Here is a 17,290-nt window from a genome sequence, read left to right on the forward strand (position 1 = left end):
ATATGTATCTAATCACATATAATTTTATAAAAAAAAGTTGAATCTTATGCATATATATATATATATATATATATATATATATATATATATATATATATATATATATATATATATATGTGTGTGTGTGTGTGATTAAATGTATATAATCACATTTGATTATATACATGATAACAAATATTGAATTAAGAACACAATAAGAAATCTTTATCTACATTAATCATATGTGATTAAATATATATAATCGCGTGTGATTAAATCCATGATTTATATTTTAGAATAAAAAACGCAAAAACAAATATTGTCCGTATAAATCATATATATATATATATATATATATATATATATATATATATATATATATATATAATCACATGTGATTATATACACCGGAACATATATTAACTCAAGAACTTGAAAGCAAATAATTTCCACATAAATCATATGTGATTATCATCACGTGTGATTAAATACAAGAAACTAACTATTGAATCAAAAATGCAACAATGAATATTATCCACATATAATTTATGTGGATAATATTCATATTCGCATTTGATTCAGTAATTATTCTAATGTAATTAGATACTTATAATCACATATGATTATATGTCTCTAATCACATATGATTTATGTAGACAAAATTCATATGTGATTAGATTCATATAATCATATGTGATTATATGTATCTAATTACATATGAATCTTGTGTATATAAATCATATATGACAACCAATCAAATATGATTTTTATTTGGACAATATTCATTTTCTCGTTCTCGATTCAATAATTGTTCTTTGTCCATTTTAATCATATGTGATTGAATTCATTTAATCACATGTGATTATATGTATCTAATCACATATGATTTTATTAAGAAAAAGAAATCTTGTCGATATAAATCACATGTGATTAAATACATATAATCACATGTGATTATATATACGAGAATAACCATTATGGTGATGTTTGGTGGCAACGTGTGATGATGTTTGTTGGTGGATGGTGGTGTTGGGTGGTGGTGGTGGTAGGTGATGGTGGAAGGTGGTGATAATGTCGGTGAATAGTGGTGGTGGTTGGCGGTTAGGATGGTGGTGAGGATGATGGTGGCGGGTGGTGGGTTGTGGGTGGAGTGGTGGTAATAGGTGATGGGTGGTGACGGGTGGTTTCGATGGGTGATTTGTGGGGTGGTGGTGGTGATAGGTGGTGATTGGTGGTAGTGGTGGGTGGTGGTTGGTTGTGGTGACGGGTGGTGGTGATGGTAGGGGTGATGATGGTGGGTGGTGGTTATGGGTGATGGTTGGTTGTGGTTACGGGTGGTGGTGATAGTGGTGAATGATGGTGGGGTGATGGTAATAGGTGATATAGGTAGGTATTTGTGATGGGTGGTGACGGTGGGTGTTGGTGATGGGTAGTGGTTGGTGGTGGGTCGGGTGGCGATGGTGATGGTGATGGTGGTAGAGGCAGGTAGTTATGATGGGTGGTGGTGGTGAGTGATTGTGTATGGTGGTGGTGGGAGGTTGTCGGGGTTGGTGGTGATTTTGGTGGGTGATGGGTGGGGTGGTGGTGGTGAGTGGTGGTAACGGGTGGTGGTGGAGGTGGGTGGTGGTTGGCGGTGGAGGTGGGTGGTGGTTGGCGGTTGTAGGTTGTGGTGATGGGTGGTTGATAGTAGTGGTGGGTGGATGGTGGTTGGTGGTGGTGAGTGATGGGTGGTGGTGGTGATGGGTATATGGTGGCGGATAGAAAGAACAACACTAATACTAGTGAACAAAATGTTTAGAAAAATAATAACGCTATTATGATATTAGGCTTGAGTTAGCCTCTATATTTTCTCACCTCTTTCATTGGCAATTGAATACTCTTTCAACGTTTACCTCAAAGATCTCAACATGCTGCCCTCTGAGGGCGGTGTGTGCCGAGTGTGTCATCCACTTGCCTAGCCATTCCCTCAAAAGTTGTAAAAAGACAAAGAATAGTTAGATACTAGTATTTGAGCCAGCGCTTTGTCGCGGGTTCTTACGTGTGTTTTTCCTATGTATATCACTGTTTCCAAAAAACAGTAAAAGTTTAAAAGAAATGTGCATTTGGTGATTTATCAAAAGTTCAGAAGAGTTTAGGGATTGTTTTTGTAAGGTGGATGTTTCTGAATAATTCATAAGAATGTAGGGGCCATAACTATAGAAAGAAGTAGAGTTTTTTTGCCAATCACACGATGCGACAGGTCCAATCTATTTTTTAATTGAATATAAAAATTATATTGATAAAAGACAGGTATAATTATAGTTGTTGGTAGAAAAATATATAAGGTCGGTAGTATTGTATATATTGATCTTGCAACGTGTATTTACAAAAACGTAGTTTTTAGGATAAAAATAAAAAGAAAAGGTTAAAGGGCCGCAAATGGCAAGTAAAAATAAAAAGATAATCTATTGTAAAGAAGGTATATGAACATGTGGATTATACGGGTAAAAAGCAAAAAGAAAAATAAAAAATGTTGCAAATGGTAACATTGTAGTTGTTCGTAAAAAAATATATAAAGTCGGTAACATTGTATATATTGATCTTGCAACATATATTTACTAAAACGTAGTTTTTTATGATAAAAAACGAAAAAAAAAAAGTTAAATGACTGCAAATGGCAAATAAAAACATAAAGGGTATCTATTGTGAAGAAGGTGTAATAACACTGAACACTTGGATTATAAGGGTAAAAAGCAAAAAAAAAAAACAAAAAAAAGATAGGTTGTAGATGACAGGTTAATTATATTCTAAGGATAAAAAGTGAAACAAAAGAAAGAAAAAAAGATTATAAATTATTATGAGTAGAATATGTAAGGAGCATTTCTGTAATTTATAAGAAAACAAATAGAAAAATATAAATTATTATGAGTAGAATATGTAAGGATCATTTCTGTAATTTATAAGAAAACAAATAAAAAAAAATTGTGAGTAAAGAAATCACGTGTGATTCTTCCGCCTTGTTAGCTACAGTGTGTATTTACCTTAATTCACCTCACAAACTCACAAACTCAGGTTGGTATTTTTTATATATTTATAATTCATTATTGGCTTGTACACTTGAGCTACTATTAGGGAGGTGTTTTTGAGTCAATAGGTTGAATCCGCCATTTGTGACCGATATATAACCCAAATACCATCATCATTCTTTATCAATTTCATTTCTACTTCTCTATTAATTTGCTTATCCCTGTAATGTTGAAACTAATTGCCGCCCCTGTATCTGACGCCTGGTCACGGTGGTGGGGATTTGGCTATGGCGATGAACTAGTCGCTAGTACCATTCTCATCATCGCCGCTATGTTTTCTATATTCTGGCTTGTATGGATCTTTTTATCAAAGGACACCCACCCGCCTCTGCCACCCGGCCCACGATCTCTGCCACTCGTCGGAAACCTCCTGTCTCTTGATCCAGAGCTCCACTCCTACTTCGCCACCCTTGCAAAAACCTACGGTCCCATTTCCAGGATCTGGCTCGGTAAAAGAGTGGGAATCGTGATCACCTCCCCGGCCCTAGCCCGTGAAGTTCTTAAACTCAACGACACCACCTTCTCCAACCGTGACGTTCCTGTTGCCGGCATGGAGTTGACGTATGGTGGAAACGACATCGTCTGGTCCCCTTATGGTGATCAGTGGCGGATGTTGAGAAAGATTTGTGTTCATGAAATGCTTAGCAACAAAACTTTGGATTCCGTTTACTCTCTCCGGCGGAAAGAGATCCGGAACACAGTTAACTACTTTTACCGCCGTGTCGGGTCTCCGGTGAACTTAGGCGAACAGATGTTTTTGACTGTGTTGAATGTGATTACCGGGATGATGTGGGGTGGCACCGTGAAGGAGGAGGATAGGGCGAGCCTAGGAGCGGAGTTCCGGCAAGTGGTCACCGAGATGACCGGATACTTGGGGATGCCGAACTTGTCCGACTTTTATCCGGGATTGGCCAGGTTTGATCTTCAAGGAGTTAAAAAAAACATGAAATTGTTGGCGAAGAAATTCGATGTAATCTTTGAGACGATGATTGATCAAAGGAGGAAGATGGGTGGCGATGAAAACTCGGATTTTTTACAGTTTTTGTTGCAGCTTAAAGACGACACAGATTCCAAAACACCATTCACAATGGCACATCTCAAAGCTTTGCTCATGGTAGAGATTAATTACAACTTATTAAACTAATTGACACCTTCATTTTCATCTAAATTTAAAACTCTTAATTTCAGGATATGGTGGTTGGAGGGACAGAAACGACTTCAAATACTGTCGAGTTTGCACTGGCTGAGATGATGAACAAACCGGAAATCCTGAAAAAGGCACAGCAAGAATTAGAAACGGTGGTCGGAAAAGACAACATAGTGGAAGAATCCCACATCAACAAACTGCCATATCTATACGCCATCATGAAAGAAGTTCTTCGTTTACACCCAACACTTCCACTGTTGATCCCACGTTGCCCTAGCGAATCATGTGTGATTGGTGGCTACATGGTTCCAAAAGGTGCTCGAATGTTCATCAATGCATGGGCAATACATAGAGACCCTACGATTTGGGAAAACCCATTGGAGTTTCGACCTGAAAGGTTTTTGGATAGCAAGTGGGATTACAATGGCAACGACTTCAATTATCTTCCATTTGGTTCTGGAAGGAGGATATGTGCAGGGCTAGCAATGGCGGAGAGAATGTTTATGTTTTTGCTTGCATCGCTTGTTCATTCTTTTGATTGGGAATTGGGTCCCGGAGAGAAACATGATCTTTCTGAAAAGTTTGGCATTGTGTTGAAGAAGAAAGTTGCTCTCATTGCAATTCCAACACCAAGATTCTCAAGCCCCACAATGTACGACTGAAGAAAGCTTCAAATGGGGTTATACTTGTAAGTGATATATGATTTTTCAATCGAAACCATTGCAAGTACTTTATACAATATGTCTAGATGAATATAGTTTTTTTTTTTTACTCAATAAAGATGTTAAAGATTTCAATGATTGTTAATAAATATTAAGAACTCGATAATAGATATCTTATACAATAATATAAAAATCGATATAATTAGAAACGTAATTTTTGTAAAAGGAAGAAACACAACTGGTGGGGCCATCTTACATATGATACGAAACTCATATATATAAAAGGTAGCACCCATAAAAGATAAAACAAAACGCAAGAGCAGCAAAAACAAATTCGAACTTCTTGCTGCCATTGTTGACTGGAAAAGTATTATTTAAGATTTGAAATGCACGCGAGAAACAAAAATAAACATAAAACGAATATATGAAAGCTAAAGGAGAGGCGTTTGATAAAAAATAAAAAATAAAAAAAATAAAAAAAAAAAAAAAAAGAAGGACATTCACAAAAATAACTATTTTTCTTAATTATATCAATCGTTTTGACTTTTGATCCTATCTTATCTTAGAGAAGCGAAAACGGACATCAATTTTGAAATTTTGTCAAATTTAATACATTGTGTTACGTTTGGAAAGATACAACTACCTTTGACCTAGAAAATATCTTTTTCAGGAATAATTGTTGACAAATAAAAATTATTAGCTTTGGAACATCCTTAGTAGGTAATCACCATTGAATTTCGAAATTCCTCCTCCGTAAAAGTTGACAATAAATTTTGCTAGTTCCAAAGTATTTCAATTTCGAAGTTTATTAGGTGCTAAATTGTGATTTATTTGGTTGTATAGTTGATAGTTTTGTAAATATACTATTCCTTCAACGTTGCCATAGGATGATGCGTTTATTTGTTGTTTTATTACTTTGTAGTTGTTATGTGCAAAATTTATCTTATGCCAACTAATTTTTTTTTTTTTTTTTTTTTTTGAAACGGCGAAATTTTATAAAAAAGAAACAAGGGCCGAAGCCTTACAAGGAAAAGACTTGGCAAACAACTAAGCTAAATCACAACCCCAAAGCAACACAAACCCTCACACCCCCCGCCCATGGCAAAGCTACAAGACACTAAACGGGGAACAACACCAATTCGCCCAATTACAATTGCCAAAATTACCCCTATGCTTAACTCATCCAAAGACCATAGTTATAATGTTGTCCACAACTTTAGAAATGGTTGTAGGCACCTGATTAAAAAGCCTATCATTCCGGCCCTTCCAAATACACCACAGACCTCCGTACAATATGGCAAGAAAGACCTTCCTTTTTTTTGGGCAGTTTCCCCACTTAGCAGCAAAATTCAAAGCTTCAGAAATCGAAGAGAAAGAGACGAAAGGGACATCACACCACTTAAAAATCCACTTGAACACTTCCTTAGCAAGATTGCAAGCAATAAGCAAGTGATCCGTATCATCCACACCATTAATGCAAAAGAGACACCTGGTAGAAGCAACACCCACACCCCTCCTTGAAAGAGCCATGGAGGAAGGGATACCATCCAAACTAGCCCTCCAAACAAAGCAGATTATTTTTAAGGGGACAAGATTCACCCAAACGGTTGTACTATTAGTCCCAACGGTGACTTTGGAGTCGATGAGCTGACGAATGTCTCTAACATAGAACTGCCCATCACTAGAAAGCTTGGATTTCCAAGAGTCAGGATCCGAGGACAAGGTAACCCCATCGAGGAGCCGATAGAGTTGGGCCAGTTCTGCCATCTCCACGGGAAGGCTGGGAATTTTCCTCCAAGCCCATAAAAAACCATTCGAAGAAAATCTTTCTGCCAGAAAACAAGACTTACGTTTATCTTGTTGTAAATCATACTAAAAGACACGTAAGGAAACCGACAAATAATATTGTGAATTATATGTCGATTAGTTGCGAATAATAAATTCAATTATTATTATTAAATTTACCAAGTTTCGTCTAGAAACCAGATCTATCCTTCTCGACTAGATCTGATTATAAGAAAGGTAGAAGAAGACTGTCCTGTTATTGGACGAATTAAACACAAGACAGAAAAGTAAAACCGACCTGTTGATTGCTGACTTGATCTTGAAGCAACTGCACGGATCAGATTCCTGTCCTTAAAGGTTTTTACTTCGCTTGTATAGGCTGTAAGCAACAGAGTAAAACCCCAGGATTTAATGCAGCTGGATCGATATTCCAACAGCACTGGAAATCGACAAACACAAAGCGACTACTCGGAAACTAGAAGAAAAACCGCAGAGAGAGGGAGAGCTTTCTGATTTTCATGAGTATTCATGTGGCTCCTAGGGAGCTATACTTATAGGTATTGTAACCCTAGAAGGCATCAAACGGGCCCCCATAGGCCGGCCCCAGAAAACCTAGGGCGACAGCTTGCTCTCCAAGCAAGCCGTTTCCTGATCCTTCTAGAATACCCTGACTTGGCCTCCACGAAGTCAACGACAGTCAACCATTTGACCTGGATCGGTCAAACCGACTTGACCCGAACTTGTCACAAATAAAAGCTCCTCAGCTCCAAAGTGCGCCTAAATCGCGCCATTTCGCGCACTCGCGGCGTCGGCTAGTGCTAGGCTAGGCTAGGCGCGCGCGTGGGCTTGGCCCAATCCTTTGATCCACTAAAGCCTTTGAAGGCTTACCAAGGGAATAGGCTTATAAACCCTCAAAAGTTTCTTCTCTCCACCAATGTGGGATACAAAGGAAATTGCCAACTTGCAATTCCTTTATATATAAAATTCCAACAATCCCCCACCAAGTTGGTAAGTTTCCTTTCACTCAGACAGATGATGTCACTCGGGTGTCACGAAGATTAAACCCTAGTTTAATGAGAACAAACAAGAAAAGACCGATTCAATGGTATCCTTATAGGTTTAAACCATGAACCTCAATGACCTCTCCGGTTTACCCCCACACACCACAAGTCATATTTGTGTTCTCCCTGAGCGCTATTATGGTCGTGCGCTATAAATCCTTTTCATGACCCTTTAGAAGATAAACCACTAATCTTCACTTGAGGCGGCACCACCTCTAGATCATATAGGCATAGTTTTACAACATCTTCGTTGCTTAGATGTCTCCAAAACTACGTTAAGAGTCGTAACTCAACCTCATTCTCGGCAATGACGCACTATCCTACCTCACATGGATCTATCATGAATGATAGTACCTTCTATCGTTAGTGATTTTGTTGTTACCCTTTAAACTTGAAAATTAGGAGCACTAATGTCAAGTTGGGTTTCCATCACTAAACGATTCTATTGTGGTTTTAGACCCATGACTCTCGTGGTAGATGTAACCAAATCTCTCGTCAGAGGTTTGGTAAACGGATCTGCCAAGTTCCTACTTGTCTTGACATAGACAACCTTGATGGTACCACTTTCAATTAGTTGTCTCACAAAATTGTGACGCAGACCTACATGTCTTGACTTCCCATTATATACCGCATTATATACTTTAGACAGTGTGGCCTCACTGTCACGGTACATGGGTATTGAAGGCATCGGAATATCCCACAAACGTATATCCATAAGTAGATCTCGAATCCACTCTGCCTCTTTGCCTGCTGCTGCTAAGGCAATTAGCTCAGCTTCCATCGTTGAATGAGCTATGCATGTCTGTTTCTTGCTCGCCCAAGAAATAGCACCACCAGCTAGAGTATAAATCCAACCACTTGTGGATTTTGAATCACTGGTGTGATCAATCCAGTTGGAATCAGAATAACCTTCAAGTATTCCATCAGATGACGAATATGTCAATTCAAAAGTACTTGTCCTTTTCAGGTATCCTAGTACTCTACCCACTGCTTTCCAGTGCTCCGTCCCTGGATTAACTGTATACTGACTCAACTTGCTTATAGCGAATGCGATGTCAAGTCGAGTGCAGTGAGTAGCATACATCATGCTCCCAACTGCACTAGCATATTCTAGTTGGGCCACAGCTCGACCAGAATTCACCTTAAGTTTCACACTTGAATCAAAAGGAGTGTTAAATTCCTTAATGTTCAAATGTTGAAACTTTGTCAGAATTTTCTCTATGTAATGAGATTGACTCAGAGAAATCTGAGCACCTGTCCTCTTCACCTTGATACCAAGAATAGTATCTACTTCTCCAAGATCTTTCATCTTAAAGTTCGAGGATAGGTATTTCTTCGTCTCAAGAATACCTTCTAGGTGAGTGCCAATGATCAACATATCATCAACATAAAGACATATAACTACTATGTAATCAGATGTATGTTTAGAGTAAATACATCTGTCAGCACTATTGTGCTGAAAACCAAAGGCAGTCACAGTGGTGTCAAATCTCTCATGCCACTGTTTAGGAGCTTGTTTCAACCCGTACAAAGACTTAACAAGTCTACATACTTTGTTTTCTTGTCCAGGTATTACGAAACCTTCAGGTTGCTCCAGGTAAATCTCCTCTTTGAGATAACCATTCAGAAAGGTTGTCTTCACATCCATTTGATGAATGTACAATCCCTTCAAAGCTGATATTGCTATGAGAGTTCTAATTGAACTAATTCTAGCAACTGGGGCATAGGTATCAAAATAATCGATCCCTTCTCGCTGCCTATAGCCCTTTGCAACCAACCTTGCTTTATAAGCAGATATGGATCCATTAGGATGATATTTCTTCTTGAATATCCATTTGGATCCTATGGGTCTTCTCCCTTTGGGTAGATCAGCTAACTCCCAAGTTCCATTACCCATAATTGAATCCATTTCGTCATTGATTGCTTCCTTCCACAGAGGAGCATCCCGAGACATCATGGCTTCAGTAAAGGTCTTAGGATCATCATCCAAATTAATTGAAAGGATGACCTCTCTCGTCACTTTCTTTTGTGTTCCTTCGACCAAATAAGAATAGAAATCATCTCCAAAGGTTTTCTCAATTCTAGCCCTAGTACTTCTCCTTGGTTCCTCCACAATGGGAGGAGGTGGGAGTATTTCTCGAGAGGTACTTGTAGGTGTTGTATGACTAGAGTTTTCTTCATCCTTAGAAAACTTGTCCTCAAAGAATTCCACATCTCTGGATTCCACAACAACACCAGAATCAATATCTAGTAATAGGTAAGCCTTGCTATTTTGAGCATATCCAATAAATATACTCTTATTAGCTCGTGCTCCCAATTTGGTTCGCTTAGGATCGGGAGTCCGATAATAAGCAACACACCCCCACACTTTCAAATAGTCTAGGTTAGGCTTTCTACCTTTCCACAACTCATAAGGGCTTGTAGGAATCACACGACTAGTGATCCTGTTATGAACATAACAAGCAGTTAATAATGCTTCCCCCCACAGATTGTTTGGTTGACCCGATTGGTTCAACATACAGTTGACCATCTCAAAAAGAGTTCGGTTCTTTCTTTCAGCTAAACCATTATGTTGAGGGGTGTATGGTGATGTTCTCTCATGTTTGATTCCATTCTCTTCGCAGAATGTGTCAAACTCTTGGTTGAAATATTCTCCGCCTCTGTCCGAGCGAAGAATTTTGATGTGTCTTTCAAGTTGATTTTCGACCTCAGCCTTATATCGTTTAAATGCATCAAAAGCTTCATCTTTTGATCTCAGCAAATAAACATGTAGATATCTACTGAAGTCATCACAAAATGTGATGAAATACCTTTTTCCTCCTCGAGTAAGGATTCCATTTAACTCACATATATCAGAATGAATCAACTCAAGTAAAGATGTGTTTCTCTTAACTGATGGAAATGGTTTCTTAGTGAACTTTGATTTTACACATGTTTCACATTTTTCAAAATCTTTTGTGTCATATTTTAACATACCTTTAGATTGCATTTTTTCAATGTTTTTAACATTAGTGTGAGCTAAATGTTTATGCCATAAAGAAATTGAACAAACAATATAACCAGAAAAGTTCACTTCATTCACATTAGCAACCAATCCATCAATTACATCATTACCAACACCCGACACACTAGCAACACCACACTCAACACTAGGAACACTCACATTACCCTCATCACTAAGACACAAGCGATACATTCCTGAAGTATTGTTCGCCCTCCCAACATGTCTTCTGCCTTTAGTGATCACAATTTTGCCTCTCTCAAGCACCATCTTGAACCCACCCTTGTCAAACTTGTCCGCAGAAACCAAACCCTTCGAGATGGTAGGAACATGAAGAACATCTCGAAGAGTCACCCATTCACCATGTGTGAACTTCAACCGAACATCACCCTTTCCTAGAACTTCAGCTCTGTGGCCGTCAGCACAGACGACAACCGTCCCTTGTGGCATGGGGTGGTAGGTGCTAAAGCTTTCTCGATGCCCACAAACATGCACAGTGGCTCCAGTGTCCACGAACCAACCTCGAGCACAGATTGCTCAAGTAAAAGAGGAGATCATGAAAATCTCTCCAAGGTTCACACTGGCCACCATGTCAGTCACCTTCTTGACTGCGTGTGCAACCGATACTGATTTGCGATCTTTGCATTCTCTTGCATAGTGCCCAATCTCTCCGCAGACGTGGCAAGGACCGGCCCTTTTTGGCTTTGAGTTGGGATTCTGATGACCCGGTTTCTTGAAGCTTTCTTTCTTGGGTCCAAAGTTCTTCTTGTTCTGTCCCCCAGATTTGCCTTTGTGGCTAGAACTCCCAGCTGACACTTGATGCACACTTTGTCCAACTTTACCTTTCTTGTCCCTGATGCGAGTTTCCTCCTCAATGCGGAGGTGTTTCATCAGATCATCCAAGGAGTAGTCCTCAGACTTGTGCATCATTCTCTTAGAGAAATCTTTCCACGAGGGTGGCAGTTTTGCGATGATCGCACCAACCTGAAAGAGTTCTGGAAGAGAGATGGTGAGTGCGTTCAACTTGTTGACCATGACTTGGAGTTCATGCACTTGCTCCATAATCGATTTGTCATCAACCATTTGAAACTCAAGGTACTTGGACACAAGGTACTTGTTAGTACCTTCCTCATGTGCCTTGTACTTAAGTTCCAATGCATTCCATAGCTCTTTTGGATCTTTGACTGGCGAGTAAAGATCATAGAGCCGATCAGATAGGGAATTCTTGATGTGACCCACACACAATTCCTCGGATTCTCTACGCAGAATCCTTTGCTTTTCCAGTTCTGCAATGACCGCTGGGTCCACAGATTCCCCTTCCTTGGGAATTGGATTATCTGGAATTGGTGGCAGTTTTGGGTCCAACACAAAGGAGAGCTTCAAGACATGAAGCATGAACTTGACCTTTTCGGCCCAACGAGTGTAGTTTTGACCATCAAATTGGTCAAGTTTGGCAAACTCTTGGTTCATGAAGTGGAGGCTAGCAGTAGTGTCCATTAGTCTGTTGATTGATCACAAAGTATAAAAACCTTTAAGATTGTTGTAAATCAAACTAAAAGACACGCAAGGAAACCGACAAATAATATTGTGAATTATATGTCGATTAGTTGCGAATAATAAATTCAATTATTATTATTAAATTTACCAAGTTTCGTCCAGAAACTAGATCTATCCTTCTCGACTAGATTTGATTATAAGAAAGGTAGAAGAAGACTGTCCTGTTATTGGACGAATTAAACACAAGACAGAAAAGTAAAACCGACCTGTTGATTGCTGACTTGATCTTGAAGCAACTGCACGGATCAGATTCCTGTCCTTAAAGGTTTTTACTTCGCTTGTATAGGCTGTAAGCAACAGAGTAAAACCCCAGGATTTAATGCAGCTGGATCGATATTCCAACAGCACTAGAAATCGACAAACACAAAGCGACTACTCGGAAACTAGAAGAAAAACCGCAGAGAGAGGGAGAGCTTTCAGATTTTCGTGAGTATTCATGTGGCTCCTAGGGATCTGTATTTATAGGTATTGTAACCCTAGAAGGCATCAAACGGGCCCCCATAGGCCGGCCCCAGAAAACCTAGGGCGACAGCTTGCTCTCCAAGCAAGCCGTTTCCTGATCCTTCTAGAATACCCTGACTTGGCCTCCACGAAGTCAACGACAGTCAACCATTTGACCTGGATCGGTCAAACCGACTTGACCCGAACTCGTCAAAAATAAAAGCTCCTCAGCTCCAAAGTGCGCCTAAATCGTGCCATTTCGCGCACTCGCGGCGTCGGCTAGTGCTAGGCTAGGCTAGGCTAGGCGCGCGCGTGGGCTTGGCCCAATCCTTTGATCCACTAAAGCCTTTGAAGGCTTACCAAGGGAATAGGCTTATAAACCCTCAAAAGTTTCTTCTCTCCACCAATGTGGGATACAAAGGAAATTGCCAACTTGCAATTCCTTTATATATAAAATTCCAACATATCTAAGGCATATAAGTTAGGAAACCTTAAAGCCAAATTTCTGTCACCAATCCAATTGTCAAGCCAAAACAGGGTATTCCGCCCCGACCCAATTTTGGTAGATATGAAATGATAAAAGTCGAGGCCCATCTCTCCCAAAATTCTCGAAATAGATACCAGATTATTCCAAACACCAGGGATAGATCTCTTGGACAGATTATAAATTGGTTTGCGAGAAAGATTATGAATCCCGCAAATAACTTGCTTCCATAGAGAAGAGTTCTCCGATTTTAACCTCCATATCTATTTACATAATAAAGCAATATTAAGGCTCTTAAGGGAGCCAACACCTAGACCACCCAACTCCTTATCCGCAAGAACATGCTTCCATGCAACCCAACAGATTTTGTTTTTCTCGTCCGTCCCACCCCATAGGAATCTTCTGTGAATCTTCTCCAACAAATCAATAACGGAATTAGGGGCCTTAAAGATCGAAAAATAAAACAAGGGCATGCTTCCAAGAAGCGACTTAACCAAAGTCAATTTGCCTCCAAAAGAGAGGGTCTTGGATTTCCAACTCGAAAGCTTACCTTGCACCTTATCAATAACTGGTTTCCAATTTCTTTTAAGATTCATGTTAGCCCCAATGGGAACACCCAGATAAACGAATGGGAGGTTGGCAGCTTCGCACCCCATAATATTTGCGCAACTTACAACATCATAATTGTCAATACCTATCCCATAAACCTTTGACTTGTGAAAGTTAACATTTAAACCAGACACCACATGAAAACATTTAAGGGTTCTGGAAAGGTTCTTGAAGTTTGAAAGGGACCAGTCACCGACAAATAAAACATAATCCGCGTAAAACAAATAAGAGATGGAGGGACCATTGTTTGGGAGAGAAATACCTGAATAAAAGGAATTTTGGATCGCCGATCTCATAGCAACATTAAGGCCTTCCATAGCAATGATGAAGAGAAAAGGTGATAGCAGATCACCTTGACGAACTCCTTTAGTGATGGGGAATTCTTTTGTAGGAACACCGTTGATTAGAACAGACGCCCTAGAAGAAGCAAGGGAACCTCGAATCCAAAACCTCCATCTATTTCCAAAGCCCATTTGATACATCACCGAATCCAAATAATTCCAATTTATGGAATCAAATGCTTTATCAAAATCTACTTTAAAAAGAAAGGTTCCTCTTTTAGAATGTTTCGCCCAACTACATATTTGTTTATAATCATGGGCCCATCCAAAATGTTACGACCTTCAATGAATCCCGATTGCACTTCATCAATCACGTTGCCTATCACGCGCTTTATCCGGGCAGCAAGGATCTTGGAGATAATCTTATGAAGGCTGCAAATCAAGCTAATGGGGCGATAGTCATTGAGGGTAAGTGGATCCTTCACCTTAGGAACAAGAGTGATAAAATAGGCGCTGCAACCTCTAGCTATTCTGCCACCGGCTTCAAAGTACTTAACAAAGTTCATTATGTCATCTTTCATTAGCCCCCAATATTGTTTGAAGAATTTAAAGGAATAACCGTCCGGCCCTGGCGCCTTTTCCCCTCCACAACTCCAAATAGCATCTTTAACCTCCTCCAAAGTGAAGTCTTGTTCCACAAAATGTGAATCAACTGGGTTAAGTTTTTTAAACTTATCATTCAGAAGAAGAGGCCGAACAGTATGTTTCTCATGAAACTTCTCACTAAAAAATCTACACGTTTCTTCCTTGATGGTATTAGCATCCGTAACCCAAGAACCGCTCACCATCAAACCATGAATACTACATCTCCTGTATTTTATCTTCAACGAGCTGTGAACAAATTTTGAGTTCTCATCTCCATCGACGAGCCATTTAACTTTAGCCTTTTGCTGTAAATCAAGTTTTGTAAGCTTTTCTAATTCTAAAATCTTCTGTCGACTATCCTTTAGAGAATTAATCTCCTGGTCTGAAAGTAGCCTAGACTCGACAGCCAAATCAAGGTTGTTAACCTTAGATTTGAGATCATGGTGAGTCTTATTTTCCTTTTCGAATTCCACCCTTCTCCATTCTTTGATGGCAATTTTGACTGCCTTCAGCTTCCTAAGGAGGAGTTTGTCAGGCCGCCCACCTCCCCTGAATTCAGACCATGCCTTGACAACCACATCATCAAAACCAGCGCGGAGAAGCCAGGAGTTGTAGAAGCGAAATGGGGGAGGCCCAAAGTCAATGTAGTTGGTTTGAAGAATGACATGAGAGTGATCCGAAAATTCCCTAGGGAGCGCCAGTGTAGAGGCAGAAGGAAAAGCACTCATGAAGTTGGGGCACACAAGCACCCGATCTAATTTACTCAGCTTGAATCCGTCGTCGCAGAAGTAGGTAAATCTTCTACCCCCCCCCCCCCCCATATTCAGATCAAGAAGACCTGCCTCATGGATGAACTTATTAAATGCAACGACAGTATACGGGTAGAAAATTGAATTGAATCTTTCATCAGGTTTACGGACCGCATTAAAATCACCGAAGATCACCCCAAGTTCCAGGCCTAGAACTAATCAAATTAAGTAAGTTATCCCACATCATCTTTTTTTCTCCTAAATCTTGAGGGGCGTAAACATTAACAACAATAGTTTCACCTATAATACCATTACAGTACCCCACAACAGCAAGAAAATGACGGTTCTTTATGCTTGCAATTTTTTGAAAAAAATTGATATCCCAAAAACTCACCAATCCCCCCGAAAAACCATAGGACTCCACCCATTCAAAATCAAAATCACTCGACCCCCAACATTGCTCGATTACAGTACTGGAAACAATTGAGACCCTAGTTTCCTGAATACCACAAAAGGTTAACTTGTGCTCTCGTCTCAGCCGATTGACCCAATCAAGCTTGTGGGGATTACCCACACCCCTAATGTTAAGAGACATCAAATTCATTGGACAGACTTTTTACCTCCATCACCGTAATAGGCCCGCTCAAAGGCATTATTTCCTTCTGCAATTTGAAAACCCAATTGATTTCCAACTTCAATAATGCGATCGTGCTTAGAGATGGAAAGGGAAGAGACCTCCCTGCCATTATCTTGTTCTTCCATATCCATCTACTTCGCATTTCTTAAGTTTCTACTCTTGTACTAGCATTTCTCACTATACCCCCGTTTTTACTCTGATTTTAGAAACATGAGACCACATAATGAGCTTGCAAAGTTCATTGTCTCTTTAGTCCCTGATACTTCACTCAAGACATAACTCAGCAATCAACATACATGAATCAAATGATTATGCTCAAAAGTCTTTAAAAAAAATTAAAATAATAAAAAAATTAAAAAATTAAAAAAAAAAAAAAAAAACCTTAAACATTCCTCACTATTTAAAAATGTATTTTCGTACATAAATACTTAATGCATACAATACTTCATACATATAATTCACATAGAGATACAATTATAAGAAATCAATTAACGCCAAAAATAAGTTTAACGACATGTATGTTTGAGAATAACTTATATGGATGTGAATTAAGCAATCGGCATTAAATCATCTCATTTTTGTATTTGAAAATATCAAAATCCTAAGCATCATCTTTGCTCGTTTAAGCGTCCTACAAGGTCGAGGTTTAAATCAGGTTTTAGCTTTGGCCATAGGTAGAATAATTTAGGAATAGTTTAGTATATATTTGCCGTGTTTAAAAAAATTGATACCGTATAGTATTTATCTCGTAAATAAACATTGATAAAATGTAGTCGTCTTAAATATATCTATTCCGACAATTATGGCCATTTAATTTATTTTATTAGAATGGCCTAATTCCAATTCAAAATTTAATCCATTAATTAACTGGCTGACAATACAACCCAAAGAAATAAACTAGTAAAGCGATCCATATAACTGCCTATCTAAATTGTTTGGTATATAATAGACTATAACTGTTGATTTGCAAAATTCTAATTATCCATAAATTATATGATAGAATTTTATACTAACTAGATGGGGAGCCCCGCGTTGCGGGGGATAGACCTAGACAGCTCCGATCATTTTGGTCACTTTGTGCTTGTTATCGATAGAAAGGATGACATAATAATTTCGTTGTCTTATTTAGATATTCTTGCATGTATAATTTCTTTGTGGAACGTGATGGCTTCACTATGAATTCTGTA

General features: G+C 39.0%; 3 protein-coding genes across 3 annotated transcripts; 1 reads left to right on the forward strand and 2 right to left on the reverse strand.

The window, feature by feature from the left end:
• Positions 1–3,105: 3,105 nt before the first annotated feature.
• On the forward strand, positions 3,106–4,988 carry LOC145091352 (flavonoid 3'-monooxygenase CYP75B137-like). The gene is made up of 2 exons (XM_079029048.1): positions 3,106–4,158; positions 4,233–4,988. Exons 1-2 carry the CDS (start codon positions 3,211–3,213, stop codon positions 4,851–4,853), a joined length of 1,569 nt encoding a protein of 522 aa, XP_078885174.1. The 5' UTR covers positions 3,106–3,210; the 3' UTR covers positions 4,854–4,988.
• Positions 4,989–6,032: 1,044 nt separating this feature from the next.
• LOC145094970 (uncharacterized) lies at positions 6,033–6,620 on the reverse strand. The gene has a single exon (XM_079032923.1). The coding sequence runs from the start codon at positions 6,618–6,620 to the stop codon at positions 6,033–6,035; it is 588 nt and encodes a 195-aa protein (XP_078889049.1).
• A 4,617-nt stretch (positions 6,621–11,237) lies between these two features.
• LOC145094971 (uncharacterized) lies at positions 11,238–12,197 on the reverse strand. Its single transcript, XM_079032924.1, has one exon. It carries the CDS (start codon positions 12,195–12,197, stop codon positions 11,238–11,240), a length of 960 nt encoding a protein of 319 aa, XP_078889050.1.
• Between the last annotated feature and the right edge of the window lie 5,093 nt (positions 12,198–17,290).

Source organism: Lactuca serriola, chromosome 3 (assembly GCF_051521515.1).
Source record: "Lactuca serriola cultivar US96UC23 chromosome 3, Lser_US96UC23_V15, whole genome shotgun sequence".
Taxonomy (NCBI): domain Eukaryota; kingdom Viridiplantae; phylum Streptophyta; class Magnoliopsida; order Asterales; family Asteraceae; genus Lactuca; species Lactuca serriola.